General features: G+C 34.6%; 1 protein-coding gene across 4 annotated transcripts in view; it reads right to left on the bottom strand.

Moving 5' to 3' along the window:
• Window positions 1-16,578, bottom strand: part of SLCO1B1 (solute carrier organic anion transporter family member 1B1) — a 120,741-nt gene that overhangs the window by 50,769 nt on the left and 53,394 nt on the right. For all 4 annotated transcript variants that reach the window (XM_074006354.1, XM_074006353.1, XM_045364830.3 and 1 more), the window contains 5 exons: window positions 7,589-7,730; window positions 5,565-5,697; window positions 3,380-3,501; window positions 1,531-1,677; window positions 1,233-1,331 (listed from right to left, as the gene is read on the bottom strand). In XM_074006354.1, coding sequence (XP_073862455.1) covers window positions 1,233-1,331; window positions 1,531-1,677; window positions 3,380-3,501; window positions 5,565-5,697; window positions 7,589-7,730 — 643 coding nt within the window. The remainder of the gene's footprint in view (window positions 1-1,232; window positions 1,332-1,530; window positions 1,678-3,379; window positions 3,502-5,564; window positions 5,698-7,588; window positions 7,731-16,578) is intronic.

Below are 16,578 nucleotides of genomic sequence, written 5' to 3'. Positions count from 1 at the left end.
GGGCACAGTAACTCAGTCAATACTTGAATAAGGTATGGATATTAATCAAGAGAAGGAATAGAGGGAATAAAGTGGGTTTGGAGGTAAGATGATGAGATCAGATTTTGACATATTGCGCTTTAGGTGCTAATAGGGTATCTAAGAAGGGAAAACATGAAGAAGAACTGGAAATATCAGTTAACACAAATGATAGAAATATACCCATTTACAAATCTATAGCAAAGTAGGTAGAAATCGATTGTGTTTCACTAACAACAGAAGCAGATTATACTGGATTGAGAAGTGGATGGGAGGTGAGAAGGTGAGATATCTTAGCTAATTTAGTTGATATTTTCCTAGGTGCTTGGCTCTGAAGAGGAATAAAAAAAAGATTCAGCTAGAAAGTTGTGTGGGGGTGTAAAAAACTGTAGCTATGTATAAAGATGGGAAATACTTGAGTGTGTTTGCTGAATCAAAGATGGAGATAAAGAAACAGGAAGGGAGAATCTAAGCTCCAGCTAGATCTATCAGCATTGGTTACAGATGGATATATTTTCCACTGAGTTGGGAAAAAGAAAAAGAAGATAAAGACAGATATGGTGCAAGAATATTTTTAGGGAAAAGGGCCTGAAGTTGAGACAGTTTTTATAACATGGCATCACTTTCACCTATGAGACAAGAAGGAAAGTATGCTCTGAGAATGAAGAAGAAAATCATAGATTTAATTTATGTGTCCTCTGCTTTATTCCTTTGTTCAACAAGTACTTACTGAATGTTGCCATATGCCAAGTCCTCTGCTAGGACCAGGGAAAATGACCATAAATTACACAGTGAAGTCTCTCAAATGACTCCAGCCATAAACCAATGCAGCAGCCACAGGAAGACTTTAGCAAAGCAAACTTTAAGTTCTACACATCAACATCCAAGCCACCATCAACTGAAAAATAAAATTTACTTGACTGGGCCGTCAGTTTGGGAGGCAGACTTTTTACATTTGGTTATTTTGGACCAAGCTCATGAAAATAAATTTGTTTACATTCTCTCATTTTACACTTAGCTGTAAAAGATAGTATAAATGGGAGCTAGATTTTATATTTATTCTGATTAGTAATGCATTTATTTCCTACCTGTAACTTTCTAATTATATTAAGCAAAGGACTATTGAAAGAGTGAATTCAGTTATTTGGAAAAATGTTTTCTGCGTGTGTGCTTAGAAAGACATTATCATAGTACCTTGTTCTGGTTGCACTTACTTAGATCTACAGATCCAATATCCACGTACATTTTAGAAAACAGAGATCCCAGGGTAAAGCCAATGATTGGACCAATCATTGCGATTGCATTCAATATACCTGAAAATATTATAAAGCAATTTTACTAGATGCCAAGAATGCATGGCTCTTATTCATCATGTTTTTAAAAGAAACATGATACAATTCATATACCCAAATATATGTTCTAATAGGTGAAATAATAAGTTTAGTAACTCTACTATTTCAAAAGTAGACAAAGGCAAAGTGATCATGCAATTTAATATTTTGTGTACATTACCTAAATACAAAGAAGAATGTCCTTCTTTAGCAAAATCATCCATGTAAGAAAGCCCCAGTGGTACTATGGGAGTCTCCCCTATTCCCCGAAGCATATTGCCCATGAACACATACATCCACATGTATGACCCAGATTCCTTCACACAACCTGTGTAGATAAGAGAGTGTTTCATTGTAAACATTAATTTTAGCATTTCTATTACAAATTCAACTACTTAACTCTTACTCTACTCTTTTTTTAAAATTTACAAGTACAAGTAATTTATATTCACTTCGCAAACTTTGAAAATATGGTCTATTAGTCCATTCTTATGCTGCTAATAAATATATACCTGAGACTGGGTAATTTATAAAGGAAAAAGGTTTAACGGACTCACAGTTCCTCATGGCTGGGGGGCCTCACAATCATGGTGGAAGGTGAAGGAAGAGCAAAGACATGTCTCACATGGTGGCAGGCAAGAGAACGTGTGCAGGGTAACTCTCATTTATAAAATCATCAGATCTTGTGAGACTTATTCATTATCATGAGAACAGTATGGGGGAAACCGCCCCCATGATTCAATTATCTCCACTTGGCCCCCACTCTTGGCATGTGGAGATTATTACAATCAAGGTGATATTTGAGTGGGGACACAGTCAAGCCATATCATATAGAAAAGCATAAACAAGTAAAAATTATCTGTAATCACATTGCACACAGAAGATCACCTCAAGTGTTTTTATATATCTTCCAGATTTGCACAAAATATGCGCATTACACTCATTATGTCCATTATATGTTTAAAAATCCAGTTCATATTATGAAATGGTATACACAGTTAACCATTAACCATGTTATACACAATATAACCATTGCTATATTATAACAATTGTTCCATGTTGTTAAGATTTTTTAACATCAAAACTTTAATGACTGGACATAATGTGTTGAATAAGTTTCAAAATGTGTTTGTTCAATATCTTATTTTTCATTTTCTTTTTTATTGTTTTATTCTGTTAGGTTTATCATGACTATAACTGTAAATAAGTCCTTTTGCAGTTTCCTGGTTATTTCTTCAAGATTAATCAATAATAGCAGAATTTCAGACTAAGTAGGTAAGTATATTTTTGTTCTTAATATATGTTGATAATGAATCCCCAGAAAGATTTACAAATGTATACACTTTCAGCAATATTTACAATGTGAAATCCTTTTTTGCCTCCTCCTCGTTTCTATATATTTTTAGTCTTTTTTTATTTAATAGGTTTAAAAAAATCTTTAGCGGTACAATTTGCAATTATAATTTATAATTTGGGTTACAATAGGCAAAAAAATCTTTAAATGATACAATAGTTTGCCTTTTGCATTGAAAGCAAAGTTATATGATTTACATATTTATACTATTTCCTCCTGTTTTACTTTAATGCATATATTCTTTGTCAATTTTCTACTGAAAATACTCTCTTTTCTGATCTACTTCTAAACGCTTTTACATATAATACAGTCATCCCTTGGCATATTAAGGAATTTGTTACAGGGCTGCCTGTGTGTTCTCAAATTCATGCACACTTAAGTTCTGCAGTTGGCCCTGTGCAATCCAAATATAGAAAATGTCAGATATTCTTATTGGCAGGTTTATCACCCAGTTTGGATGGACAACATTTGCATAGAAGTGAAACCACATGGTTTAAACCTGTGTTGTTAAAGAGTCAACTGTGTACATTAACACTATAATTATGTCTGTAAGAGTCAAATGTTTTTCCTATTCATTCGTAATTAAATTTTGCTAGTGAATATCACAACAATTTTTAGAGATGTAATTAAATATATACATGTTGGAAGACTTCTTACTGTCAATGTTAATTCTTACCTTTTCCCACTATCTCAGGTGATGTTCTATTGAGTGATACAATTTGATTAATTAAACAGGTGGATAAGGTCGATGTTGAATTTTCTGATGAATCAATATTAATTTCTTTAGAATACCTGTAACTGTAAGGACATCACTGAATTAAACATTTTGCTTATCTACTGAATATTTTCACTTTTCCTAGAAATACAGAGAAATATTCCCCTTTATTTGCACCATTATCTTCCCCAAATTACCAGAATCCTTTCTGTCAATTTCCCAGCATGTGTTTTAAGAGATGTGATGGGTAAAAGTGAAACGGAAGTGTCCAGAAGAAAGATAATTCGGTACACCCCAGGCTAGGTGGGTTATCAGCTTCCTATTATCCTAGGAGTGGTTCTATTATGGTCAATATATGAAATACCCTGGTTTCACCTTTTTAAAAAGTAATTATTAATTGCATGTAACCATTCATCCTTTTGAATTATCTTCAAAGATGATCAGTCTGTCAGATTTTCTTTCATGGACACATATTCACACACACGCTCTAATGTATGACTCTTCAAAACGTAGTAAAAATAAAATCTAGTCCATTTCAACTACATGGGAGAAAACTTGATAGGAATAACAGAGATGTTAATATCTATAAATAATTAGGTACCATGTGAGCTCTAAAGGCAGCCTACTGTATTCCAGGCATTATGCTCAGCTTCAAAGAACTAGAAATAAAATGCACAGTTTGTGTACTTAGGGAATTTCACACTAATATAAACATATACGATAAAATGTTTGTTTAATATACAAGGTCCTGAGTTGTCACAGAGACAAAGGATATGATCAGCTTTACTTGGAGGTTGTGGGAATAGATCAGAGAAGACACCAAAATAAGAATGACAGGTAAAACGAACCTTGAAGATGAACAGAAGGGTAGACAAAGAAACAAAGGTATTCAAGGCTGTAGAAATAACAGGTGCAAAGGTGTCACATATTATGTCATATTTAGAAAAATGCTGATCTAGACTGTGGTCCTTAATTTTAGGGTGGAATGAAAGATGAAGCTGTGATAGTTGCCTTTAAGGTTTATTTTCCATACATATCATGACAAATAATAAATAAAGATTAAAAAGGGAATTAGGGGACTCTGACGATATGGTGCCAAAAGCAGAGGGAAAAAAAAATGGACATGATGAAGAAGACACAAAGATAGAAAATGAATCAAGAGAGTGCAGTATGATGAAAACAAGCTAGAGCAGTACCACTAAGAAGAAACTTTTTATAAGGGCCAAATATGGCAGGGAGATGGAATTAATATGGTGAGCAAATGACATCACTGCTGGATTTGGCATTGAGAAAGTAATTGGTGTCTCTAACAGACACTGCTCCTTGTCTCTCAATATTCTTTCTTCTTTCCTTCCACAGTGATCATAGCTGGGATTTTTAACTGGGAACATGGCATCTTGGAATAACGTCTTTTTTTTCAGCATTTATATATTTATGTGTGAAATGTAACTAACATCTGGTAAATGTAAAGTCAGTGGAGATATTTTGCTCCTGAAAATGCTTCTTAAGCCTCAGCCTGTGGGGACTGTTTGTTTCTTCTTCTTCTTCTCTTCTTCTGCCTTGTTGCCTGGAAATACATTGCCATAATTTGGATCATGAGGCCAAGGCCATGCAAGGCATAGCACTACGATGGAAAGAGGTAGAATCGTATCATCCTTGAACTGGCTACATTAACTTTAATGTGAAAAATAAGTTTCTCCCTCATGTGCCATTTTAACTTTTCTCTGAGGAGCATCTGACTGTAATTATAACTACACAGTGACCTTAGGAATAACAGCTTCAGCGAAATGATGGGAACACCTATACCTCAGTGGGTAGAGGTATAAGTGTTGAAGTGTTATCAAAAATAATCAAAATCTTATAGGCAAAGACATACAGTATATATGTTATACTAAAAACTCGTAAAAAGCCTCTGTATTTCATTTGAAACTCTACAGTTTAGTCTTTTTGTTACTTCAAAGTCTATGAAAGCTATGATAAAGTGATTATGTAGACAAATAGACACTATTTCTATACACACTTAGTGAGTATACTTCTCAAAAGGTAACAGCCTATTTAAAGGGATAATAATAAAATTCTACTCCTAATTTACAAGGTACTGATAGTTACTGGCACAGAGGCCTTTTTCTTTTTTTTAAACACTTACTATCCCATGAAGAAATGTGGTAAAGCAGTCAAAACACCTCCAATTCCCATAATGAAACAACCGATTCCAATTAACTTTGGTCTGTGTAGTTTGGACCCAAAGTAACTCACAAATACAATCACAAGCAAATTTCCTAGGAAGAGAACAAAAGTATGTTGATACAACTTAGTTCAATTTTGCGTCTAGAATTGAAAACCCCAGAATGGATGCAAATAGAATCCAGACATAGTGCCTTCCCTCAAAGATGATGTAATTTAATTGAGAAGGTGAATTCACCTACATTAGACCACTCACTGAAAAGTTGTTTTAAATACAAAAAAAAAAGCACTTGAATTACTTGGCAATATTAGTGAAGCAAAATTTTACTGAAAAATTTGGAGTTGACTGGATTATATTAGAATGAAGAAAAATGGAGCTGAATCTTCCTGATCTGAGGGTAAGGTGCTCCTTCATGCATTTCTTTTTTATTCTTAATATTAGTTAAATTTCTAAATGTACCTGACATGCAGCTCACAGCCAGAAATAAGAAAGTTACTTGAAAAAGAATAAACTATGGCATCTGTCTTCAAGAAGTTTGAAGACAAAACAGAGGGACAGAACTGCCAACAAACCACAGAAAGGGGGAACTTAATTAAGAGCTTCCAGAGGCCAGGCGCGGTGGCTCACGCCTATAATCCCAGCACTTTGGGAGGCCGAGGCGGGCGGATCACGAGGTCAGGAAATCGAGACCATCCTGGCTAACACGGTGAAATCCCGTCTCTACTAAAAATATAAAAAAATTAGCCGGGCGAGGTGGCGGGCGCCTGTAGTCCCAGCTACTCGGGAGGCTGAGGCAGGAGAATGGCGTGAACCCGGGAGGCGGAGGTTGCAGTGAGCCGAGATCGTGCCACTGCACTCTAGCTTGGGCGACAGAGCGAGACTCCGTCTCAAAAAAAAAAAAAAAAAAAAAAAAAAAGAGCTTCCATAAAGTTTCCTGGAGGAGAAACCACTTGAGATTTAATGTCGTGCATAAGTCATTTATATTAAATAATATACATAGAGCATATCAAATGGAAAGAGTCATGACCACTTCTAATCCATCTGGAGCCTCATGCACAACAATGAAGAAATAGCAGTTAAGGATTCCTGAGCATTTATGAAAAAAATAGCATAAAAATAGTTTGGAAGAAAAGCACCAAAATGAATGAGTAAATTTTTTACTTTATAAAAAATTTAGTGTCTTTAGGAGTACAAGGGCACATTGCATCCGTAAAATCAGAACTGGCAGCCTAAAAATAATAAGTGCTGTTGTAAATGTAAAATATAGATATATATACAAATTAGAACTCGATATGGTAAGATGACTGATGGCATCAGCAAAGATTAATGAAATATAAAGAAAAACAATAGAAATTTAGGAGGAAAAAATTTAAAGAGAAAAATTCCCAGAAAATTTAATATTCATCTCATAAATGCTCTAGAAGAAAATAACTAAATAGGGAAAGACGCAAATATGAACCAGAAAATGTTTTCCCTGAGCTATTATTGGAGAAATCCAAGTTAAAATGAAGACAACAAAATATCTTCAATATTTCAAAGGAAAGATTTTGGTGTGCTCAGTGAAACAATAGAAGTCTAATGTAGGTTGCTCTGAAAAGATTCCTTTCTCCTTAAGAATAACAGTCCTCTCCCAAACTTTCTTCATCTTGAGAGAGGGGAGGTAAAGTAGGGCATGGTGTTAGTTTGCAAAAATTGAATTTGTGTAGAATCAGGGTTTCTGAACATCCTCACTATCAATATTTTTGGCTACATCATGCTTTGTACATTATAGAATATTTAGCAGTACCTCTGACCTCTACTTTAGATACCAGTAGTACCTCCCTTGCCCCCCAATCCCTGTCCAGTTATGACAACCAAAAATGTTTTTGGTCATTGCCAAATTGCCTCTGAGAGATAAATTTACCCCAGTTGATAACCAGTGGTGTAAAGCATATTTTTTTTTAACTTTGCAAGTTTGGTTATTAAAACAGAAAAAAAAATGTTACCAATTTCAAAGCTTCCATCAATAAAACCAACAAGAGAAGAGGATATCTCAAATCTCCTTTCTATATGAATGATGGAACTTTTCATAACAACTGCACCTAGTGCCTTAGCAATAAAGCTGAGTGCCAGAGCTGCCAAGAACATCTGAAATCAGAAGGAAAGGGGAAAAATGGTTAATCAAAGGACTATATAATGTCAACAGGCACATGGAATTATAATAGCTTTTCTTCTTTACTTAAAAACATTATTTGTATCTTAAAAACCATACTTAGTTTTCCCTCTTACCAGGTACTACTAATCAGGTACTAACATTTAAATGTTATTATCACTACACTGATAAAGCATCATTTCTAATTTGGTTATAATATCAAAATATTACAGCATTGCAGTTAAGATTGTTATTTTAAAATTAATCTCATTAACTGATTTATAGAAAGCTACTTCATGTTCTCAGATGGCCATGATGATGAGCTATTCTTTATTTCCACGTGAATAGCATTGGCTAACTGGGAGGGGAGTGGCAGTACATTCTCAAAGGTAGCATGTCCAGGAAGCCAGCTGAAAAATAGAAGTTTTCAGAGGCAAAGAAAAATTCTATGACCAACACAACTGACTGGCATCCAGCATAAGAGGCAGTGGTTATAGATGTTTTATTTGTCAATTTCATGTTAATAAAATGTATCGATTAATCAGTTCTCTTACAGCTCACATTTATATCCATAAACAAATTTCTTTGGGCGTCTACTATTAACATTTACCTTGTTATATATTAGATGTTTATATCCCCTGCCTCAAATTTATATGTTGAAACTCTAATTTCCAATGTGTTGATATTTGGTGATAGGGTCTTTTTGAGGAAATTAGGTCATGAGAATGGAGCCCTCTTGATAAGATTAGTGCCCTTATAAGACAATAAATTAGAGATTCTATTTCTCTCTCTCTCTCTCTCTCTTTCCCCTCCCCGCCAAGTGATGATACAAGGATATGGCCTTCTGGAAACCAGGAATAGGGCCCTTTATCAGAAGTCAATCATGCCAGAACGCTGATATCAGAATTCTCAGCCTCTGGAAATGTGAGAGATAAATATCTGTTGTTTAAGACACCGAGTCTGTGCTATTCTGTCACTCTGAACTGATTAAATGACCCCTTCTAATTACCTCCTATATTTCCCAATGGTTTCCACTACCATGCCTAGCTTCAATTATTGCAAGAGCCCCCTAAGCCCATGTGTCTACTTCTGTGCACATCTACCTAACAGTCTCTTCTCAACAAAGTAGCTAAAGAAGTCCTTTATAAATCAGAAATAGACCATGCTGCCCCTTTGTCTTCCCATATGGGTTATAGTAATATCGAGTTTTTTCCGATAACCTATGAGACCATAAACAACCTGTCCTCTTTTTGACACCCACCTCCCTACAAATATTCCTCTTATCTTTCTAATCTTATACTTTGTTACTCTTGTCTTTGGTCATTCCTCTCCAGCTACATTAGACCTTCTTGTTGTATATTGAGCATTCCAGATTCATTATATTGCTCCAGGCTTTTTGTTCTTTTCACTTGACATGAAAGGCTCTTCCCCATAGTCGTATTTCTATCATTCATTCCTTCACACCCTTAAGAGTTTTGCTCAATGGAACTTTCACAGTGAGGTTCTCCTCAACCACTCTCTTTAAAATTGCACGCCTTTCTGCTCACAATGCATTTATTCCTTTACGTGTTTATTTTATATTGCCACAGCAGAATATTAGCCCCCATCAAGTCATAGGTTTTTGTCTGTTTTGTTCATTGCTCCATCCCCAGTGATTAGGACAGTGCCTGTCACAAAGATGCTTAAGAAATAATGAGTGAACATTTATATAACCCAAACCTACTCTGTGTCTTGTCCTAGGCTATGTTTGGGGGATAGAGATAAAAGCCCCCCCCCAAAAAAACTCTTTGATAGCTGACAAAATGTGGGTGTGTTCCTTTCTGCATAAGAAACTGTCAAATGATACATGGCATTAATGAAGATAAAAGGAATTGAAAAAATTTATTAAATGATACAACTTATAGAGATAACTAAAAGTTTTAAAATAAAATATAAAAAGTTGTCTACGAAACAGCATAATAAAAGGTAGAAGAGTATCAATACTAGTTGTACTAAGTTGATGATGGGAAGAACAAGACAGGAGAAAGGGGCAATGGAGTTAGGCAAAAATTATAGAGATTTTCTTCAAAGATAGTCAATTCTAACATCTTGTAAAAATGTATACAGTCTTTGTGCCATAGAATAGTGATAAAATTGTTCAGGTTCTAATCATTAAAAAATCATTTTATTAAAAAGGACTAAAAAATGTGTAAGATAGTGACATCAGCAAGACAGCAGAACAGCCCTGGAACCTCAACAGCAAGGCACAATTTTAACACTATATGTACTAAATGCCTCTGTAGGAATTTCAGACACCAATTACAAGGTTTCTGTACCTCCAGACTATCGTGAAAACAACCTGGCAAGAAAAATCATGATTGTTTCCAGTCTCTCTCACTAGAGTCTTTCTCACTCCACACTGTGCAATGCAGTTGGAAGGAAACATTTAATCCCCTATGTTCAATATTTTGATTTTTAAGGAGGTTGCCCAAGGACTGGCTTTTGACTTGCCTGTATTCAAGTACAAATAAAAATGGGGTCTTTCAAAGCAAAGGCAACCAAAGGTGCACCAAAACTGCAGTTCCAGACATAGACACTAGGTGGCGCACCAGTACAACAATTTAATGCAGCCCCAGAAAGGCCACTCTCAAGCAACAGGGGAGGGTCTTTTACAGAAATCAGCAAACCTTTTCAAACAGATTACACACACAAGCCTAAAGGAGAAAGAAAAGAATGTATACTAGAAAAATAGCATGAGTAGGCCACGGAATCTCTATCCAGAATTAGTGAGGAGAGTTCTCCTTGTAGAAAATCATCTCACAAAATCTGGGAGACTTGCCTGATTTTTGAAATGTTAAAATCTCAACAACAAAAGAATACAAAGTATAAAAAGAAAGAAAGGATTCTCACACATTAAAAGGAAAAAAATTACATCTCCAGAAACTGACCGAAAACAAATGAAGATACAGAAATTGCCAGACATGGGACTTGAAATTAGTCAAGTATGTGCAATGAATTAAAAGAGAACACGAACAGACAACTAAATGAAATGAAGAACATAACAAATAAACAAAATAGGAATATTAACAAAGTAGAAACTATGAAGAACCAAATCGAAATTCTGGAGTTGAAGTATAAAATAACTGAATTGAAAAATTCATTAGAAAGACTCAAAAGGTAACTTGGCTAAGCAGAAGAAAAAAATCAGCAAAATCAGAGACAGAACTTGTAAAATTAGAGTCACAGGCGCAAAAAGAAAAGAAGAACAATGAAGACCCTAAAGAAATTATGGGACACCATCCAGCAGGGCAACATATGCATTATGGGAATACCAGAAGAGAAGTAAATGAGAAAGGTCTGAAAACTTATAAATTATGGCCCCCAATTTTTTAAATCTTAGGAGATAAAGGAACCCAAACATTTAAGAAGCTCAAATAATTCCAAATAAGATAAATCTAAAAAACTCTATACCAAGACACAGTATAATCAAACTGTCAAAAATTACACACAAACAGAGAATCTTAAAAGCAGCAGCAAAAAAAACCCATTCATTTAGTACAAGGAAGCTGACAGCTCTTCAAGTGGTGTTTGGAAAACTGGATACCCACATGCAAAGAAATGAAGTTGGGCCCTTACCCTATAGTATATGCAAAAATTAACTCAAAATGAACTCAATACCTAAATGTAAGACCTTAAACTTACAGAAAAAAAATAGAAGAAAAGCTTCGGGATATTGAATTTGGCAAATTTTTAAATATGATACAAAAAGCACAGGGAACAAAATTAAAAATACGCAAATCAGACTATATCAAACTTAAATCTTCTGCACATAAAGGAAAACAACAGGGTGAAAAGATAACCTATGGAATGGCATAGAATAAATGCAAATAATATAAGTGGTGAGGAGTTAATATCTAGAATATATGGACTTTTCCAAGGAAATAACAACGACAAAGAGCAACCCAATTTAAAAATGGGCCAAGGACTTACACAGACATTTCTGCAAAGAAGATATACAAAGATCCAATAAGCACATTAAAAGATGCTCAACTTTTTAATTATCAGGGAAATGCAAATTAAAACCACAATGAGATATCACTCCACAGCCATCAGAAAAGTCACTATTTCAGGAATAGAGAATAATGAGTGTTGATGAGAATAGAGAGGAGTTAGGAACTTCATGTTTGTTGATGGAAATATAAAATGGTTCAGCCCTCATGAAAAAGAGTTTAGAGGTTCCACAAATACCAAAAAATAGAATCACCATATGAGCCATTTAATTCTTCTTCTGGGTATATATTCAAAATAATTCAAAACAGGATCTAGCAGAGATATTTGCACATGCATATTCATTGCAGTATTATTAACAACAGCCAAGAGGTAGAAGCAACCTAAATGTCTATTGATGAATGAATAAAGCAAATGTGTTATACATACACAATGGAATATTATGCAGACTTAAAAAATAAGTAAATTACATCACATGCTACAATATGGATGAAACTCAAGGACATTATGCTAAGCTAAATAAGCCAGTCACAAAAAGAGAGATACTGTATAATTTTACTCATATGAAATATTTACAGTAGGCCGGGCGTAGTGGCTCACACCCTTAATCCCAGAACTTTTGGAGGCCAAGGTGGGCGGATCACGAGGTCAGGAGTTTGAGACCAGCTTAGCCAACATAGTGAAACCCTATCTCTACTAAAAATAGAAAAAAACTCGGGAGGCTGAGGCAGGAGAATGGTGTAAACCCAGGAGGCGGAGCTTGCAGTGAGCTGAGATCCGGCCACTGCACTCCAGCCTGGGTGACAGAGCGAGACTCCGTCTCAAAAAAAAAAAAAAAAAAAAATTTACCTGGGCATGGTGGCAGTCGCCTGTAATCCCAGTTACTTGGGGGGCTGAGGCAGGAGAATCGCTTGAACCCAGGAGGCAGAGGTTGCAGTGAGAAGGGATCGCCCCACTGCTGCACTCCAGCCTGGGTGACAGTGCAAGACTCCATCTCAAAAAGGGTGACAGTGCAAGACTCTATCTTAAAAAAAAAAAAAAAAGAAAGAAAGAAATATTTAAAGTAGTCGAAAAAATAGAAACAGAAAGTGGAAAGGTATTTACTAAGAACTGTGGAGAAGATAGTTTAGTGGATACAAAGTTTCGTCATTGGAAAACGAAAAAGTTCAAGAGATCTATTCATCAATGTGAGCATACTTTACACTTTTTAATAGTACACTTAAAAAGTGGTTGAAAAGGTACATTTAATGTTATGGGTTTTTTACCAGCATGACAAAATAATGCATTATTTTATAGGGAGAAAAAGTAATGTGAGTGGTCTCCTGCTGAGAGAATTAACCTCTCCTACTGGATATGTTTAAAGTGCCAGAGTGGCTGCAGATACTAATAGAAGTTCTACGACATTTTCATTTGCTTTACAATAGCTCTTTACCATACTGTTATCTACTAATTTATGAAGTTCTGTACTGATGGAGAACTTCTTGATAAACATCCCCTCCTCCATTCCTCTCTCACCCTCTACTAATTTAGGTTCTTTTATAATGAGCTATATTTTCATTGTCACATTTTATTAGATTTTATTAATTTGTAATTAAAATGTCATATCCTTGTATGTAAACTGTCAAGATTTGTTATGATAAAATATTTATCAAGAGGATTATTATAAAAAACTATAAAGATGATCTCCACCACATTTTTTGGTTGTTTTTTGGTGGCATTAAAACATATTTAGAAATAACTTTTGTTATAAAGCATTTTTAAAATAAAATTTGTCATGTAGTTGGAATCATATAGTAGGTAACATTTTAATATTGACTTTTTTTACTTATAAATATGCTTTTAATGTTTTATGTCTTTTCATTGGTTATGTCTCATTTCTTGTTAATCACCCAAAATATTCTTATTCTATTGCATGAATGTACCATAGTCGCTTTACCCATTCACATATTGAAGGACACCTTGGTTGCTTCTAGCTTATGGCAGTTATCAATAAGGCTGCTATAAACACCTGTTTGCAGGTTGTTGTTGTAGACATGCTTCCCACTTGGTAGTTATTTCAGTGAATACCAAGAACTGCAAATACTTGACTGTATGGTAAGCCTATCTTTACATTTGTAAGAAACCATTAGAATATTTTCCAAAGTGGCTGTACTATTTTGAATTCTCATTGGCAATAAGTAAGAGTTCCTTTTGCTCCACATTCTTGCCAGTATTTGGTATTTTTTGTGTTTGGAATTTTAGTCCTTTAAACAAGTATATAGTGATATAGCTCATTGTTTAATTTACAATTCCCTAATGATGTGATGTGGAGCATTTTTCCACATGCTCATTTGTCATCTCTGTATCTTCTTCAGTGAGGCATCTGTTCAGATTTCATCCTCATTTTATCATTGGGTTATTTTTCCAATTGAGTTTTTGGTGTTCTTTGCATACTTTTGAATATCAGTTCTTTATTGGATATATCATTCCAATGTCTTCTGGTCTCTGATGAGAAATCGGTTGTTAATTTTATTAAGGAACTCTTGCCCATGATTATTTCCTGCTCTTGTTGCTGTCAAGATTCTGTATTTATTTTTATTTTTTGGCCTTTGATAGTTTGATCATAATGTGCCTCAAAGTGGATCTCTGAGTTAATTTTATTTGGATTTTATGCTTCTACAATGTTTAGATCATATATTTTATCAAATTTGGGATGTTCTCAGCCATTTTTTTTTCCAAATATTATTTCTTCCCTTTTCTCTCTCTCCTCTCCTACTGGAACTACCATAATTTTTATGCTGGTTCACCTGATAGTGTCCCACAATTCCCTAGGTTTTGTTAATCTTTCTACAGTTTTTTTTTCTTTCTGCTTCTCAGACTAAACATTTCAATTGTCTTATCTTCAAGTTTGCTGATTCTGTGTTCTAACTGCTAAAATTTGCTGTTGAACCTTTGTCTAAGTCAGTTCAGACTGCTATCACAAATTATGATGGACTGTATGGCTTAAACAACAAACAGTTATTTCTCACAGTTGTGAAGAGTGAGAAGTCTGAGATAAGGGTGCCAGCATGGTCAATTTCTGGTGAGGGCCCTCTCATAGGCTGCAAACAGCTAACTTCTCTTTGTGTTCTCACATGAAGGAAAAAAAATCTAGTGAGCTATTCATCATTTTCTTGTAAGGCACTACTTGCATTATAAGAGCAAATTTCTCATAATCTCTTTAGCTCCCAAAGACCTCCAAATACTATCACATTGGATTTTGAAATTCAATATACAGTTTTGGGGACAGGGGAACAAATATTTAGTCCATAACACCTTCTTGTAAATTTTCATTTTGTTTATTGTATTTGTTACCTCCTTTGACCTTTCACTTGCCTTGCTCTAAGCTTGGGGGTTAGCATTAGGTAAAATGATACAATCTTCTCAGACGTTTTATGAGCATATGTCTTGCCTTGGACATATGTGTGGCTCCCTAAATACCTTTGTGTACATGCCATCCCATCCTAGCTACATAATAAACTTGATAATAATAACTTATTTTCATCATCAGTGTGAGCTACCATCTCTAGCTATATGTTCTAAACTTCTTCAAATAAAAACCAGAGATATAAATGTGCACAATCATAAAACAAAATGTGCATTGGCAGAAAGAGACAATTGACATTGAGATAGGAAATAAAGTCTGTATTTACCTGCAATCATGGCAGATCAGTCATTAATTTATTATGGCAATAGTTCTAAACTTAAAGTCAGAAGACAGTTCCAAGTTTCTCATTTGTCAAATGCACAACTTTGATTAGCTTTGGAACTCAACTGATTTACTCAAGAAACGCTCATCGAGCAAGTGCAATATAGCAGTTACTCTGCTAAGCTATGTAGTTGAGGCAGGTATAGAGGAACAGGAACGAGGACAGTAAAAACAAATAAGACATAATCAATGCACTAAAAATTATAATCTTCAGTGACAGTAAACCAATAATGACAGTATAACATGTATGGGGTTCTATAATTGCCATAATTTTATAATGGTATGAGCAGATAGGAAAAAGGGACTATTATGACCTTACAGGTTAAAGTTCTTATAGATGTGTTGACACTGGGGCTAAGCCTTCAGTTGGTAATAGAAGCTTAGATATTGAAGACACAAAATATGTAAAACAAAATAGGAAGCACATGAAAAGCCCCTAAGAAGTGAAATAACATGGATTATTTGAAAACCAGAAATAATATTTGTGTAGGTGAAGTGTAAAGACAGAAATATGTTCAACACTGAGGGGTCAGTATGCATTTTAAAATATTACATAACAAAATTAAATTGTAGAGGGTTCTTCCTGGCAGCCAGGAAGAAGAAGAACTTACAAAAAAAGATCTGTTAGAAAGCTGACTTCAGAAAAAAAAATGAGTAGTGATGAAAAGTAGTTAACAAGCTTACAGACACACAAGGAAGAGTTTAAGAGGAGAACCAACAGGAGGTGGAGAAAAGAGAAAATGTAAAGTCTGATTTTGTAGAACATATGAACAAACAAATAACATACTTTGAAATAATATAACAGTGTTCAAATTATCCACTTATGAAGATCATGAAAAATGACAATCAACTAATACTAATTCATAGATGGCACACACATTGTAGTCCTTTAATGAAGTATTTTAAAATAACTATTCTAACTACTCCCTAGTTAGAATAGTTAGTTCTCTTCATAACTATTGACATAAAGAAAACAATGTCATAGTGAATGAAAATATAGGAAATGTCACTAAAAGAAAAGAGGTATAAAAATAAGAAAAATTTGCAATATTTGAAGTAAATAAGTATAACCGAAATGTTAACTTATACCACAGCTTCTGGACAGGTATTGTGTATATACTGTCTTTGTA

Source organism: Macaca fascicularis, chromosome 11, assembly GCF_037993035.2.
Source record: "Macaca fascicularis isolate 582-1 chromosome 11, T2T-MFA8v1.1".
Lineage (NCBI taxonomy): Eukaryota > Metazoa > Chordata > Mammalia > Primates > Cercopithecidae > Macaca > Macaca fascicularis.
The sequence above is the reverse complement of the archived record's forward strand: the minus strand, read 5'-3'. Positions and strand labels throughout refer to the sequence as shown.